The following is a 17416-nucleotide window of genomic DNA, read 5'->3' as shown; positions in this document are numbered from 1 at the left end:
AAGGAAAGTCCCAGCGTGATGACTAAAGAGGAGCCAGTTCTGATTAGAGGAGGAAGAGACCAGAATGAAGTATCTCGAAGGGGAAAAAACTCCACTGAATAAATGAAATGATGGGGAGGATGGAAAAAAGGCAAAGCACCTTTGATGAAAAAGACACAATGCAAGGATGGGAAGAGAAGCAAAGGGCCAAATATGAAGCGAAGTCAACGGGGCCAAATTTTAACCAAGGATGATAAAAAGAGCCCATCTGACCTTGACATGACCTTGAGCGTTCTCCTTGGAGTGGCCCAGAGTTCAGAGAGGATCCCGACCATCCCGACAATGGAGAGAGTCACTGCGGTCAGGGCCCTTTGCCAGCTACCAACTTCTAGACTTAATCTCTAATCCTGGAGCGGAGCAACCTTAACAAAGTCAAGTGTAGCTCCTAGAAGGAGGGGTATAAGGTTCAAGGAAGACGGGGTGCTCCTACCCTTCTCTTCCTAAATGGAAAGTCAGGAGACCTTGGCCAAAGTTGACAGCATTGAAGGATCCATTCGTTCTCTCAACGAATACTTAGTAAGCACCTAAGTATTACTTAGGATACAGCAGCAAACTATATGGCCAGACACAAACCCCTCACTTGTCGGGGATGAAAGGGGGAGACACTTAGGAGAAAGTCTAACCCTTCACGCTAGTAAGTTAATAAACAAATTTTAATGTGAAAAATCTAGAGATAAGAAGCAAATTTGCTTCTACTGCTTTAAGGTGTTAAGGAAGGACACGACCCAGAAAGGCCTAGAAATGTTGCCCCTGGGGTGATACCACCGCTGACGAGTTGGGAGGTGGGAACATCCCACCTGGCACATCTCTGCTGGGTCTGTTACGGGTGTATATTTTGGTGTAAAAGATACTTTTTAAGCACATAAAGTATAATTTCAGAGGCTGGAGCCCTATAAGAAATTCACTGGCTGCTTCACCTGATCCGTTTTTCACTGACCACTAAGCAAATGGCGAGTGAGCATTTACCATTCGATACACGTGACGCAGCTGCCCTCTGTGTACAGGCCGCACAGACTTTGCAAACATGCACGATTCAGCTACTGAAACTCTGCCTGCAAAATGACACTTCAAAAGAGTGCGCTTCACGCAAAACCCATTTTTCAGACATCGGGAGCTCGGAGAATGTGCCGCTTCCTCGTGACCACAAACAGGTGACTGGGCCTCTCGGGACCTCAGTTTCCGCATCTAGATATGCGAGGGGATCCTGGGGGGCTCCCCGCGTCGCACAGCACAGAGCGAGGGCAGGACAAACGTAGGCCGCTCTGAGTGTTACTTCTAGCGGCTGCTTGGTTAAGGACCGGAGGGGAGGAAGATGAAACAAGCAGCTGAAAGGTAGATGGGAGTCACCATCTGGGGCCCCTCCTGGAGAGAAAGGGAGAGACGGGAGAGGGCGGTGGTGAAGGAACTGCAGTGGCAGCTGTCTGGGAAAGCAGGCACCTGGGCCAGGAGCGGGCAGCCCGGCTTCTGCTCTGCGTCCGGGCACAGCGACCACGGGCTCCCCCAGAATGAACAGGCGTGACCAAGCGCCAATAAAAACAGGCATATCCAGCCCACAGCGCATAGACCCCTGCTTTAAAGCACAGGCAGCTTACCTGGCCCCCTGAGCTTGCTTCCCCATCTGTAAAAGAGGGTCGCGGGGTGAACGAAAAGAGCTTGTGAGCAGGACGTGACTGATAAGTGGCATGTATTATTATTATCATTAGCAGGTGCTTTACAGATACCTGCTGTTGTCAGGAACCAGATGGGCTCTCTCCAAGAGGCTCAGAGACGGAAAAAGGAAAAAGGGAGAGAAGCTGGAGACTCAGGAAAGGAGAAACGAAGGAAAAGGAACAGCGGAAAGCTGATGGAAGAATCCAGAAGAAAAAGAATCTCGAGCTGCTTTCCCTTCTGAACCAGGAGTTTCTACTCCTGTAACACACGTCACTTCCCCACTGGACAGTAAGACACTTGCCGGCCCAGGCCCAGGCCCCCAGCGGGTCCCGGGACGGGCTCCTGCTTCCACCCGAGGCTCCATGCTGTCACAGCGCGACCCCCGGCCCCCTGGCCCACCTACTGAGGGTAGAGGGGGCAGCAGCCCAGCAACGGCTCTCCCAGCCCTGAAGCCCTTTCCGAGCACAGAGTCCTTTGTTCCTTTATCAACGCATCCATTCGAGAACTATTTACAAGACCCCTGTGACGGGCCGGGCTTCACATGGGGACCGAATGGTAAAAACAGGAGACAGCGCCCAGCCCCTACAGAGCTCCCAAGATTGCCTCCAACTTCGCTCCAAACTCCCCAGGAAGTGGTCTCTGATCCGGCGCCCAGGGTGAGTTCCCGGCTCTCCGCCCCGTCAGACAGCCGGGCCGCACGTCACCCTGTACTTCGCAGATGGCCGGGCGCTCTGAGGGGTGAAGCCAGGGAGGAGGCAGCGGCGAAACGCAAGCCTTTTCTGCTTTTGCCCCACATACCACGGGCTCTCTAAAGGGCATCTCTCCTCCAACGTGGGCCCAGTAAGCAGCTTCCTGCTTACTCACCAGGGGGTGTAAGTCGCTCTTCCCACCCTCAACCACAGGGCTACATTCTCTGGAAGCTTCTCAGAGCCTGAGTCTAAGTGATGACACAAGATGCTGTCACCACCTCCGCTGGGTTTTCCCTACAGCCAAGTCCGCGGCCGAGGGAGAAGCAGAAGGGACGGTGGAGGCCCTGTGTGGAGGAGGAGCTCTCGCCTTGGGCTGCGGGGCACGGGCCACCTGCTCCCCAGGGAGAGGGCAGGCGGCCAGGGTGGGGACACTCACCACGCTTGGGCTTGGGGAAGCTGTCGTGCAGCCGGAAGACCACCTTCTCCACGAAGTGCTGGATCTCACACTGCTCAGGGCCGCGGACAAACACCATCCAGTCATGCGTGAACCCCTCCGTGGTGGGCTTCTTGCGTAGTTGGGCACGATGTCCCAGCTCTAACTTGACCTGGACAGTGCACTGGAGGGAGAGAGAGAGGCGGGCACAGGGTCAACGCAGAGCCCAGGGCAGGGTACTGCAGGCCGTCCCCTCCCCCCTGCCCCCCGTGGCCTACAGAGCTCGTAAACGAAGGGACTCCGGGCAGGGGCAGCGCTGGTTACAGGAGCAGGAAGAGCTTGCACGTGCTCACGTGGACCAGGCCTGGAACGGCTGTACATGCCTTCTCTCCCCAGGAAGCCCACTGGGGCCCCGGCGTCTTCTCCCCACCCTGTCCCAGGGCCTTGGCACCTGTGGTTCCCTCTGCCTTGGATGCTCTCCCCCAGGCCTCCCCACGGCTGGCTCCATCCTGTCACCGAGGTCTCGGCTTGACTGTCGCCTCCTCAGAGAAGTCCTCCCTGACCACCCAACCTGAAAGCACCCACCACCACCCCATGGCTCTTTATGACACTGTCTTCTCAGCAGTCTCCACGATCAGACATCATCTTGCTAGCAGTTTGCCTGCTCTCCTCTTGCGCTGGCTCACTGCAAGTGGCTCCCTGCCCGGAGTAGCAACCCTCACCAAGATCTCCTGGAAAACAACAGCGTGACCCGTGGTGCCACTGCAGTCGCCCCTCAGTACCCATGTGGGATTGCTTCCAGGACCCGAGGATACCAAAAATCCACGGACGCTCAAGTTCCTTAGGTAAAAAGGCTTAGCACTTACATGTAACCTACGGATACCCTCCTGCATACTTTAAATTATCTCTAGGTTACCTATAATACCTCGTACAACGTAAATGCTAGGTAAATAGTTGTAACTACATGTAAGTACTACGTAAATAGTGGCTGGGGCACAGCAAATTCAAGGGTTGCTTACTGGCACTTTCGGGAATCGTTTTCCCCAATATTTTCGATCCACAACTGATTGAATGTGCGGATGCAGAACCCACGGATCCGGAGGGCAGACTGTACCTCGTTCTACGAATGAGGCAACCAAGGCTCCAAGAGTGAGCTGTTGAGTGGCACACACGAGGTGGCTGAGTTGTAGGGAGATTCAGGCCCAGGTGTGTGTGTGTCACCCAAAGGCCACTCCCTTGGCCAGTGTGCCATCCTGCTGTCCTTGATTAAAGCATTTTCATTCTCCATCATCCCACAGAGTGCCTCCTGGAAAACAGAGACCCCTGGGGTCACCCGAGTCACCTGCACAAATGCTGGCTTTGTTTTCAAAGCAGAACAGTGGTTCACAGTGAGAATGCGGGGCAAGTGTGAAGCCAGCTGGGGACAGGTGCAGGTGGACCCGCAGCCTCGGCAGCCAGGCTGCCCTCCTCACACACATGTTGGCCACTCGCCTGACACAGGAAGCAGCTTGTGCCGGCCCCCCGCCACACACACACACTAAGCAGGCAGCCCCGACCCTTCACAGGACTCGCACCAGCGAGGCCAGCTGAAACTGCCGACAGGGACCCACTGTACACATCCGCTCTGGCCTGTTAAAACCCTCTCTGGACTTCACAGAGATACAGCCTGACACCTAGTATCAAAATCAAGAACGTTACAAAGAAAGCAGACGCCAAGTGGACACTTGCTCCTAAGTATTGAGATAACCAGGGACAAGCGGGCCAGTGGCCTGGATCCCACGCATCCGGAAGGAAACTCCCGTCGGGCTCACCAGCCCAGGCCCAGACCAGAAACCTCCCTCTGCACTCTCTTTCTCACCACCGGACCCCAGGCACCCCTGGGGCCACAGTCCCTCCAGGACCTGCCTCTTCTCTGGGTTCCAAAACCCCGTTCAGACCCACCACCGGCGTACTCCCCACTCTTCCACCCCTTGCTGCTCGGTCACTGCCGGGAAAGCAGGACCCGCCGCTCTCGGTCAGAATCGAGTCCGCAGGGCTCAGCATACCTCCCATCTCCCACCTGTGCTTCCTCAAGTCTGGGGTACTCCTCGTTTACCATGCTTTCACCCGAGATCAGAGAGTATGTCGCAGAGCCGTGCAAGTTTCCCGCGCTGCAGTCCCCCATGCACGCACACACACGTGCTCGCGCACAAAGAAGCTGCTGCTAGGTTCTGGGCAGGCCTTAGAAGCTGAGAACCGAGGAAGCACAGGAAAACGCACACACCCTGCATCCCAGCTCAGTCAGACACCAGCCATCCCCAAACATAGCGGGAACGTCCACTCCCATCCACCTCTGCTCCTTCCAGCCTGCAGCGGGGGGGGGGCCCTAACTCACTTCTCTCTGATTGAAATTCCACTTGTCCCTTAAGCCCTGGCTCAAGTGCTACTCTCTCCAGAGCCCCTTCTGATAGATCCACACCGGAAACCAACCAGACCCTGGTCTCCACAGCAGTTTGTGTACAACCAACTCCGCTGTGCCGCTTCATCCCGACCCTGCTCCTGACTGTTCACTGCTGCCTCCCCCAGGGCCACATCCCATCCGTCCTTTTAACCTCTATCCTGGCATCACGCTGCACGAGGCTTCAACACTGGATTAAACCAGAGAGGCTTCCTAGATCAGTGAGCTCTAAGCGGTGCGTTCCAAGAGGGAAGGGCCACGGTGACAGATAAGGATGGGGTGGTCCTGACGCAGGGGTTGGCGGGGGACAACTGTAGAAACAGGGCAGGAGCCCCTCCCCTGCCGGCCCAGGACGACAGTCCCGGTGGTGTAAGAACAGGGCAGGAGACCGCCACCCCGCCGGCACAGGACGACAGTCCCCGCGGGGATGCTTGGGAAAAGAGCAGAGACCCCCGGGACCGGTCCACTGGGGGGAGGGGTGGGGATCAGGATGGAGCATTGAGATTCCACACTAGAGAAATGACAGCCAACCATACGCAGATGACGTACGCAGATGACGGATTGGAGGAAACAGCATCTAAGTGATAAAGCACCCCCAGCAACTGTGTACAGTCTGGGCTGAAGGCAAAAAAGGACAGACAGACCAACAACAACAAGCCTGCTGGGAGGCAACCAGAGGGAGTGGCTGGAAAAGGAGCCTGAAACAGGAGAACTGGGAGGACCCAAGGGCGGATGAAGAAGGAGAGACAGGCGACCCGGGCAGCTGGGTGGCTGTGATGATGCCCATGGAGGCCGGCTGGGTGGAGCAGGGGTGGGAGGATGGGGACATTTGGGGGGAAATACCCTCCTGACTGCTGGAGAAAAGGCCTGGACGTCTGGATAAACAAGTCATGCTCGAATCAACCACAAGCTTCTATCCGCAGAACGCTGCTTACGGACAACGTTCAAGATAAACAAACCCCAACAATATTTACATGATCCCAAATAGGCCATAATCGCCCCATACACTTACGGGTGTGTAACAAACTCTGCCTTTCTCTCTGACCTGTTTTCACACTGAGGAGTCGGGAAACAATCCCTGGATTATGGGAAACCAGATCCACATAATCACAATGACAACAGGACGCTGGTGAATGGCTTCTGGTATCAATACTTTCCAGTTAACTCCTAGGTGATGAGATGCCCCCTCAGATTCTGCTGTTCACCAATCCGGAGATTAACAACCCTGCTCCCCCAGCTGCCTTCCCGGCATTTCTCATCACGTGGGGTTCCTACCCAGGGCACATGAGCAAGCCCGGCAGAGCAGTGATTGTGAAAGAAGGGAAGACCACAGTTCCATCCGAGGGGGAAAATGGAAGCGCCAAAAAGACGCTCCAGAGGCCAAAGTAAACAGGAAGGTTCTGAAGCGCGATGGGTAATCTTTGCAGCCGGCAGGCCGTGCCCAAAGCTCCGCCCAGGCGGCATCTCTGCCTCAGGGGCCGGCGCCAGCTCAGCCCCGACACCCCCAGACCCCAGGTGCCAATGACTGCATACGCCGGTGCACCCAGGAGAAGTCTCCCCTGAATGCTGGAATCTTCTAAGAAGTGAAGATGGTGGAATATCACAGATTTGGGGACACTATATTAGAAAAGAAATCATTGATTCCGTAGGACACTCAAGCTATGCTGAAGCGAAGGCAAGCAAAGCTGAGCCCCAGCCAACTACTCCGACTCGGCGAGTCACGGTAATTCCACCTCCGACAATTCCACCTCTGCGGGCTCTGCCCCCTCCTTCCTTACTCCACCTGGACTCCTTCCGCGGCCAGCAGAACTGGAGAACTGAAGCAGATCAGTCAGCTGCTTCTCCAGGAAGGGCGCCTGCTGGAGAGGCTCGCTGCTGGCTGGATTAATAAGCCCGAGCTGGACTTCCCTGGTGGCACAGTGGTTAAGAATCCGCCTGCCAATGCAGGGGACACGGGTTCAAGCCCTGGTCCAAGAGGATCCCACATGGCACAGAGCAACTGAGCCCGTGCGCCACAACTACTGAGCCTGGGCTCTAGAGCCCAAGAGCCACAACTACCGAGCCCATGTGCCACAACTATTGAAGCCCATGCACCTACAGCCCGTGCTCTGCAACGAGAGAAGCCACCGCAATGAGAAGCCCACGCACCGCAACGAAGAGTAGCCCCCCTGCTCACCGCAACTAGAGAAAGCCTGTGTCCAACAACGAAGACCCGATGCAGCCAAAAAGAAAAAAGAAAAAAGGAAAACTAATAAATTAAAAAGAAAAAAGAAAGAAAAAAGGAAAACTAATAAATTAAAAAAAAAAAAGCCCACACTGCCTGGAGTGACGCCCCTCACCTGCCCCGCGGCTGCTGGGAGGCCCCTCGCAGAGCCTCCAGAGGGCCCGGCCTTGGTCACTGCCACGTCCCAGCATCTTGGGGGCCACTTCGCCACCCACTGCCCCCACAAAAGCCCAGAACAAAGGGGCACTTTCCAGGCCTGCCCCAGAAAGGGTTAACTATTCTACCTCTGGGAAATCATCCCTAAGACCTGAGATGAGATGGAGTGGCACGAGGGCTCCCAGGGCCATCTGGGGACAGTTAAGCTTGGGCTGAGGGCCTCCGCTGGGCACTGCCCTCGCTCCAGGCCAACTGGCAGCGGGCAGTTGGAACCCAAGGGCCAGAATCCTAAGTCCTGCGAGCCAGGCAGACGGATCAGCCAGCACAGATCCCTCCAGGTGTGGAAGGGGAGGCCCCACCCAGCAGAGAGAGAGCCAGCCTGGTGTCTACAGCCCCGCCGGCCTCACAGCCCTCGCTTCCCCGGATCCTTCCCGCATCCCTCGAACCCTGCCCTCAGCCCGGCCCCAGGAGACAGGCCTTCAGCAAGTGTATCTGTAAGATTTCCCCAGATCTTCTGGTGGGAATTCTCTTTACCAGATGCCCCCCACCTCAGTCCCCCCGCCCCGGGAATTCCCACTTTACCAAGTGGCCTAATTACGCCTGGAGTCTGACTACTGCAGCTAATTCCCTCAGACGCGCAATCCCCTCCCCTCCCAGGAGGAGGAAGCACCCAGGGGTCTTTTCCCTCATCAGCCTGGGACGATTTTGCCAAGTCCGATGACACCCAGGAAGGTCACTGGCAACATGGTCCACACACCCACAAAGGGGGACAGGGGCTGGGCCCACAGAGCGGCGGCCACACAAGCCCAAAGAAAGCGCTCTTCACAGAACTTTCTCCCTCTAGACCCAGCGGGGGGCTCCCGGGAGCGGCCACTGAATCAGAGCACAGGACAGGGAGAGGACGGCCGTCCCTCTGAGACAATCCTCTCAAGTGGGGACTGCCTGCCCGGAGGCTGGGACCTCTCACGACAGCCGCAGGAGGCCCTGGTCCTGCACTCCCTTAGGGCTCCGTCCGGCCTCATTTCTCTGACCCAGGGCACCAGGTTAATGACAAAGGGACAAGAAGGGGCTCAATGAATGTGCCTCTGGAAACTCTCTAAGGTAAGTGTGCAGACCGTGCGGATGTGCAGATACACCCACAATCTTTAGGGCTGTCGGGCTGCTGGGAAGCCTCACCCCTACCAGCCCACCAGGGAGGCCTGGGACAGGATATGCATTAAATATGTAGGAAATGCACACAGACATGTAGATGATGCGTCGGCCATCCCCAGAGTTCTCCAGGGAGCAGTCTTGGGAGACTTTGAACACGAACAAGCCCAATAAAGGCATCTGTCACCAGGCCAGGTGGGCCTGGTGACAAAGGCAGTGATTCCTAGTCACTTTTATTTAACCAACAGTTGGCGAAGCTAAGTGCAAATCTTCGCATTACAAACTACAAGGGACACAAAGGGGAGCAGGACTCTGGTCCCCGCTCTCAAGCACTTTACAACATGTTTCACAACTTTAAAACCTGGCATCGACCTGCTGGGTGACAGCTTCAGAGCCAGGTGGGGGAGGACCCCATCACCCTCTCATTAGCACTCTGCACAGTCCTGAGGTTCTCTGTGCAAGGTCTGGGGGAAGAGCGAGCGCTCCCTAAGCATCCCACCAGGCCTCGACTCCTTGCAGGGCTGTCCTGGGCCTGTGTTTGCACATCCGTGAAATGGGCCTTCCCCGTGAGAAACAAACCTCCCTTCTGCAACAGCAGAGTATGGTCACAGGCAGCTGTTCCCAAATCCAAACTTAGGAGATGAAGAGTCAGCGTCAGTTCAACCATGTGGCTCAGTGGGTCGGCCGCCCACCTCGCAGCCAGGCCCAATGCTTTTGTGAAGGGAGGACTCCCTGGTCCTTTGGGGAACAGGACTCCCCAGACGCTGATACCACTTCTAGCTCCCTAGGCAACCTCCCGCCCCCCGAGGCTCCCTTCCCAGCCTGCTTTCCATCTTTTCAGCATCTGCTCAGTCTGTAACCACGCCCATTCCTTCCCCACCATCCTTGGAGATAAATCACATGCCTCCCAGCCATGACCCCTGCGTGAGCAAAGACCTGCCCCCCCAAAATACATCACCACGTCCCCCCTAAAAAAATACAAATCCCGCAGACGACAGACGTGTAAGTACAGGCTACAGGTCAAGGGATCAAACAGGTGGGGGTGTGGTCAAGGCAAAGGGTACCAGAATGACATTTTCCTGGAAGCCCAGAGCCAAATGCAGAATCCCCCTTCTCAGCTGCGCCTGAAAGTTCTAGAGAATACAACAGGAAGGTCAAGAGAACCAAAGTCTCCCAGAGCAAGCGGGCCTGGGGTGGGGGGGCGGGGAGCCCCGTTGTTTCCCATCACACTGAGGCATTCACAGGTTTGGGGCATCATGGGGGAGGCAGAGAAGGCCGACTCTGCTGGATTCACAGCATTTCCCGGGCCTCTTCTCTCCTGCCTCCCCAGGCGCTGCTGCCCCCTAAGGAAGGGACAGAGCTCCTGGGCCTCTTCCAGATTTGCATGAGAACACAGCCAGGGATGGAGAGTCAGACTCCGGGGTGGCTCAAGCTTCCCTCTGGGACCGGTTTCACTTGTCAATACGTGTGCAAGGATCCAGACCAGCGCTGTCGAGTGGAACCTTCTACCCTGATGGAAAGGTCGCCTCTCTGTGCTGCCCAATGAGGTGGCTGGAATCTCAGGAGTGGTGGTTCCTGGGCACTTAAAATGTGGGTGGTGCAACTGAGGAACTGACTTTTTCGTTCTCGTACTTTTAAGTTTAAATAGCCACCAAGTGCTAGCTGCTGCTGCGCTGGGCAGTGGCGAGGTCCCTCTCTTTGGCCCAAGGTGCTCGCCTGCTCCCTGCACCCCCAGCAGGACCGCTGTCTCCCTCTGTCACCGACCCAGAACGCCGCCCCTTCTCACCGCTCCGCTCACACAGATGACAGCCACCCAACCAGCCAGGGCGCCACATATCACAAGGGGAATGGACACACCTGGGCCCGAGACGTCTCCCCGGGGGGCCCGGCGGGGGGGGGGGGGTGGGAGCGGGTGAGGGGCAGGAGCCATGCTCTACGCCCACAGGGTGCCCAGCAAGACTTCCCCAGGGGCCGGCTTCCTTGAAAGTGGACACTGAAGGTTTATTTTGTTTTGTTTCTTAACTCAATACAGATCAGAGGCAACGAGCTCTGTCCCTTCAAGGGAAATGAACTCACACCGCTCTGCAGAAATCCCCCATACAGCCGTCATGAACTATTCCTTACTTCTCAAGAAAGAGGTACAACACCAAGGCTGAAAGGAAATCGCGGTCAGAGGGTGCCCCCAAGCACAGGCCTCAGTGATCCTGGGCCACCAGGCAGCTGGGATGGGCAGGGGGGGCGGTCTCCCGCCCCCCACCCCTGAAACCCGACGGCCACACAGCACCTTACGAGCCAGAGCTGCCTGAGTGGCGCCGGCAGCCAGGGACGCCCCAACCTGCCCTCACTAACGGCGGGGATTTCAGCTGCCAGCCCCACTGCCCCACACTGCCTCTCCTGGCTTCAAGCCCCTGGAAGGCTGGGGCAGCAGGGGAGGGTGAAGAAATAAATGATCCTATGTCAGGGGTCGCAATGATCCTAGGCTTGGGGAGGGGTAAGGGGCTTGGGTACTGAAGAGGAGAACAGCCTTGGGTTCGCCAGGACTGGCTCAGGGTTTCCAGATAGAAGGGAAGGGGGCCGTGGGGAGAGTTTAGGGAGGCTGGGGAACACCCTAGGTTTGCAGCAAGGCTCTCGGTGGAGGCTCCAAGATGCTGGGGAAGGCAGAGAAAATGGGGTGTGCTAGGGGGAGAGGGTAGTGGGTCAAAGTCACGGTATCAGACTAGGAGATGCTAGGAGGAAGTGGGCGACCCTGAACGTAAGGAGAGAGACACATGGGTTCAGGAGAGACTGCAGGTCTCTGCAGGGAGGACGACTGTGTGCGTGTGGTTAGAGGAACCAGAGAGAGACGTGGACTGGGGGACAACGTGGGGAAGCGTAAATCAGAGTCACAGGGGCAAAGAGGGCCCGAACTGAGGGGAGTGAGGCATCTGGTGTCTGAAGGGGGTGGAGGCTCCAGGTCCGAGCAGAAATGGTCCCTGGACCTGATCAAAGAGGGTCTGAGGTGAAGAGACAGACCTTTGGGGCCCTGCGGTCCAAGGGAGAGTGATCAGGGCCTGAAAGCAGAGGGGGCTGAGCAGCAGGGTGGGTCAAAGGCATCTGAAGAAGAAAGCCCAGGTCCAAAAAAGGGGGCCACTCAATGCAGGCCTGGATCCTGGTGGGAAAAGACCCGGGACCCTGCCAGGGTTTGAGGAGGAACAGATGCTCAGGCTGAGGCAAGGGCAGGACCAGAGGGGAGAGAGGTCAGCGTGGGCCTGGGTTCAAGAAAGGAGAAGGCTGCAGACCAAGGCCCCAGGAGTTGTGGGGAACTCAAACCCCAGCAAAGGTTTAATGCCGGGAGTCTGAGAGAATTCAGGGCCAAGGAGCCAGAGGGGGCAGGAGACACCGACTGGCCCTGGATTCAGACAGGAAAGGAGGTACAGGCCGGATCAGAAGAATCTAAGGGGCCCCTGGGGACTCAGGACTGTGCCGGGATCCCGAGGGATGTCCCAGGGGGCTCTGGGTCGGACTGGGGTCACAAGGGGCGTCCCAGGGGGAGGTGGGCCAGGCCGGGGTCCCGAGGAGCGTCCCAGAGCGTTCTGGGCTGAAGTGGAGATCACGGGGGTGTCTCACGGGGATGTGGGCCAGACCGGGGTTCCGAGGGGCTTCCCAGGGGACTCTGGGCAGCAGGGGACCGGGGTTCTCAGGGGGGTCCGAGGCGCTCTGACCCGGCGGGGGTGGCGGATGGGGGATGGGCGCCCCCGCCCCACATAAAGGCCCGGGGAGCTGCGGGCGCGCACAAAGCTGGGCGGGCGGGCGCCGAGCGGGGGCGGGGAGGCCGGGACCGAGGAGGGTCGGGCCCGGCCGGGCGGGCGGGTAAGGGAGGGAGAGAGGGAAGGAGGGAGGGGGCCGGGCGGGCGGCGCGGGCTGCGCTGGGGCGGCGCGGCCGTTCCTCACCTGATTGTCCATGGCTGGCTCCCCGCCCCGCCCCCGGGCCCCGCGTCGCTCGCCGCCGCCGCCGCCGCTCAGCGCCGCCGCGCCGCCCTCATTGTCTGTCAGGCGCCGCCGCCGCCGCCGCCGCTCCCGGCCGCCCGCCCGCCAGCCCCGCGGAACCGGAAACCACCGCCAACCCGGGTCGCGCACCGACTGCGGGCCCCCGCCGCCGACTCGGGCCCGCTGCCCGGACTGACAGCTGCCTAGACCAGTCGACGATGCGGACGGCGACTTGTGGGGCGGGACTTCCGGCCTGGCGGGGGCCTGCCGGGCCGCGGTCGGAGGGACGAAGACCGCAGCCAATGGGAGGCACGGACCGGAGGGGCGGGAGGAGGGAGGGAGGGAGGCGCGAGGCGAGCCCCGCAGAGGGGAGCGCGAGGTGTGCGCCGCACGTGGAGGGGGGCGGGGGCGGAGGCGGGACGGGAGCGCCGCGCCTGCGCACTGTGGCCCGCAGGGGGCGCTGCCCAGTGACCGGAGCCTGCCGGGGCTGAGCCTTCCCCGGGCCCGAACCTCCCCGGTAGGGAGGAATCCCCAGGGACACTTTTGTTTCCTGGCCACGTGTTGCTGCTGTGTGATGGAATGAGACCTGGGCTCTGGAACTGCAGATTAATTTTCCAATCCTGGATCTGTATCATGGTCAACTCCCTTCTTACCCTGAATCTCAGTTTGCGTCTATAGAATGGGGACCATCACGGTGTGACGCTAGTACGTGGTAATCTGAACGATACAAATCTAAAATCTGCTGCATTGACCTAACAGAGAAGTTATCATTTTATCCACGAGATTTATCATGCTAATCCCTCCAAAAACCGTTTTTAAATTTACCCATGATAATATACCGCGACTTGTAAATTGTTTATATCGAACGTAAACATATCGCCCCATCTTTTTCAGGATCCTGTAAGCCACTTGTCTCTTGGACCTTAGGACTTCTACCTACGATTTGGGGTCCCTTGTGCAGTTATTTTAAATCCCTTCTTATACATAGAAATCAGGGTTTTTTGTTTGTTTGGCTTTTTTCCCCCCTCCACTTCTCATTTAAGTGTCAGGCAAGTAAGTATTCATTAGGTGGTGTGGCCCGTGCTTTGCGCTGAAGAACAGCGCCAGAAAATCAGTTATTTTGGGATAGCAGTAAGTCCAGACAAAAACTCTGAAGCGGGCCAGATCACTGTCATAATACATAGTAACACCGTACTTTTTAATCTAGGGCGGGGCAAGCTGGTTCGTGGGGGGAGAGGGGAGGGTGGAGGTCATGCTGAGAAAATAACAACTTTTTCTTTAGATACTGTTCATAATTATACCCAATCACCATCTATATTTTGTTTATTTATTTGTTTTTGTTTTGTTTTGTTTTGTTTTTCTGTGGCCGCGCCGTGGCATGTGGGATCTTAGTTCTCCTAGCCCGTGCTGCCGGCAGTGGAAGCGCGGAGTCTTAACCACTGCTCTGCCAGGGAAGTCCCAGCAGCAACTTTAATGTGAGTACAACTTTAATTTTTTTTTTTTTTTTTTAATCCTGTAACTGGATGTAAGTGGATCAGTGGTTCTAAGTGGTCCTTGAACCAGGAGGTTCAGCATCTCCGGGAACTTTGTTAGAAATGCAATTTCTGGTTTCTCTTGATTTATGGAATCAGAAACTGGGTGTGTGGCCAGCTGGGGGTGGGGTGGTGCAGCAATTTGTCTCTGAAGGAAGCATGCAGTGAAGAACCTTTAAGCTACAGTTGTTGCAAAGAAAAGCTTCAGGAACTCAGCCTCCTCCGTCTTACTCATCTATCTGGAAATTATGCTTAGATTAGATTCTGAATTGTTGGGGGTTTTCAAAACTACCTCCCTGGAGCTCCGACTAGATCAGGTGTTAACTTTTTGAGCATTAGAAAGGATAATGGGGAAACAACCCAAGTGCCCATCAATGAATGAACAGACAAACAAAATGTGGTCTATCCATACGATGGAATATTATTCAGCCTCAAAAAGTAAGGAAATTCTGACATGTGCTACAACATGGATGATCCTTGAGATCATCAGTGAAATAAGCCAGACACAAAAGGACAAATACTGTCTGACTCCACTCACATGAGGCCCCTAGAGGAGTCAAATTCATAGAGACAGGAAGTAGATGGTGGGGGCCAGGGGCTGGGGGAGGGGGATGGGGAGTCAGTGTTTCATGGGGACAGAGTTTCAGTTTGCGAAGATGAGAAAGTTCTGGAGATGATGGTGAGGATGGTTGCCAAACAGTGTGAATGTACTTAATACCACAAAACTGTGCACTTAAAAACGGTTAAAATGGCAAATGTTATGTTGTATATGTTTTTACCACAATAAAAAAAGGACCATTTAACTCTGTGAACATACAAATATACATGAGTCCATAGTGATATTAAAACAACAAAGCACATTTGTCACCTTCGACGGTGACAGTTGTATGAACTCCTCACTTACCAAGCCTTTACAGCATGAAATCAACTCCAGCTGATGAGGGAAGAAAGCCCTTTTTGCAGAAAAATGCCAACAAATAATGTTAAAGGGATGACAGAAAAATCACTGTTTTGAAACCCCTAATGAACTAATCATCACAGACGAGTCATCAATGGATGCTAAAACGATTAACTGAAAGGTTCATGGGAGACTGGATAGTATCATGTCCACCAATGATCTCCTCATAGATTGCCTGCTAGATGCCAAGAGGGAAAAAATAACTTTCCAATGGAAGCATCATACCGTTGCCACCTTTGTTCAGTGACTTTTAGCAGCAGGGCAGTGGGACAAGCAGATGACAAGTTCCTACTAGGTGCAATGGGAAATACACAGCACCAAAAAAGTGTTCATGCCCCAAAAGTTTAACTTGAATCACACCTCTAGTTCCAGTTTACAGAAGAAACACAAAGGATAGAGGCACATGGCAGATGACACTATGAGAAGCAATCAGACAAATCCAGAAGGCGGAACTCTCAACAGCCTGGCTTTCTGGAGTCAACAGGATGGGAGGAAAGAAATGAGGACCGCCCAGAGTTCAAAGAGATGGTGTCACAACCAAATGCAATGTTGGGTACTTCATTGGATCTTGGCTTTGAACAAACCAGCTGTGTCAACTGGGGACATTTGAACTTGAATTATATTGGATTATGTTTAAACTTGTATTTTGTTAGGTGTGATCATGGAATTATGGTTGTGTAGGAAAATGGCCTTATTTTTTAAAGCTGCATAGGGGTGAAATGCCACCAGGCTAATCGCCTTTAAAATACATTAATTTTAAAACTAGACAATGCAAATATGGCAAATGTTAAGAATTGTTCAATCTAAGTGATGGGCATATGGGATTTCATTAAACTGGTCTCTATACTTTTCTGCATGTGGGACATTTCTATAATAAAAAGTAAAAATGTTAAAAATGCATCCTTTGCCTAAAATTGAACCACTCTTTTCCTTCCTCTGGAGGTAAACAGAAGGCTGTTTCATTTTGTCATTAGTATGGCCATGTCCTAGCCAACGCCTGCTGTACACAAGCTCCAGAGGATGAATTTTAAACTCATTTCATCCTGACAATTGTAAGAGGTAAGTGTCGTTGCCCCCATTTCACAGGTGAGGAAACTGAGGCTCAGAGGAGGTGAGTTACCCAAAGTCCCATGCTGAGTATATGGCAGAGCCAGGGACCCACCGAGAGTCCAGAGCTACATATCTGCCACCCTGTGTCTTAACTTAGTGCCTACTAGCAGCCTCCCCCACAAGAGCATCTGTACACGTTTGCTGAATAAGGATATCAGGGAAGACTTCCTGGTGGTGGGTGGGGGGGGGGGAGGAGATTGAAACTGAGACTTGAATTGCATGGAAGGTGAATTCTGATTTCTTTCGGAGGAATGAAGAATGTTTAGATAGTAAGTTAGAAGGTGGCATTGTGCACAATATTGCTCTGGTTGTCATTTGCTATATAACAAATCACCCTAAACTGAGTGACTTAGAACAACACTAATCATTTATTGTTGGGACCCAGTTGTTGGACCTTCAGAGATTCTGGTTTCATTAGTCTGGAGTAAGACAGGGCCACCTCCCCCTCCCCCCTTTTTTTAAGTTCAGCTGGGCATTCTCATGTGCAGACTGGGTTGAGAATCACTGAGCTGAAGTTAATAACACTTTTTGTTGTTACTGTATCTAGTTTTGTGGTTATTTTTGATCCATGGCAAATGACTTCTGGAAGTGACACAATGTTTCCTATTTACTGCAGTATGAGCAAAGGGAGTAGATTTAAAGAAGAACATAACAAATGGTAGTTTGAGCATTTGGCAGAATGCATGATTGATACACGTTATCCCGATGTTACAAGCATCTGCAATTCAGGCAGGACTTGGCAGAAACGGCTTCTCTGTGCCCCTCATGATGTGAACTTACTGAGGCCGAAGAATCTCTCCCACACAGCTCACTCACCACACCAGCAAGTTGGTGCCAGCTATTGGTTCTTCTCCATGTGGGCTCCTCCACAGGGTGGCTTGGGCTTCCTCACAGCATGGGGTGGCTGGCTTCTAAGCGTCAGTGTCCCAAGGAAATCAGGAGATAGCTGCATTGCCTTGGATGAACTAGCTTCAGAAGTCACATGGAGTCACTTCCACCATAGACTAAGCCCACCCACATTCAAGGGCTCCTTCACAGAGGAGCATAAAGGTCACATTGTAAGACGAACATGT

General features: G+C 54.7%; 1 protein-coding gene across 3 annotated transcripts in view; it reads right to left on the bottom strand.

Moving 5' to 3' along the window:
- Positions 1–17416, bottom strand: part of MLLT1 (MLLT1 super elongation complex subunit) — a 130218-nt gene that overhangs the window by 51054 nt on the left and 61748 nt on the right. For 2 of the 3 annotated variants that reach the window (XM_068537159.1, XM_068537157.1), the window contains exon 2: positions 2815–2995. In XM_068537159.1, the coding sequence (XP_068393260.1) occupies positions 2815–2995 (181 nt within the window). Of the gene's footprint in view, positions 1–2814; positions 2996–12707; positions 12755–17416 lie in introns of those variants that run through there. The other variant, XM_068537158.1, reaches the window with a different exon arrangement.

Source organism: Eschrichtius robustus, chromosome 2, assembly GCF_028021215.1.
Source record: "Eschrichtius robustus isolate mEscRob2 chromosome 2, mEscRob2.pri, whole genome shotgun sequence".
In the NCBI taxonomy this organism is placed as follows: Eukaryota; Metazoa; Chordata; class Mammalia; order Artiodactyla; family Eschrichtiidae; genus Eschrichtius; species Eschrichtius robustus.
Note: the sequence above shows the minus strand (reverse complement) of the source record. Positions and strands in the feature narration are given on the sequence as shown.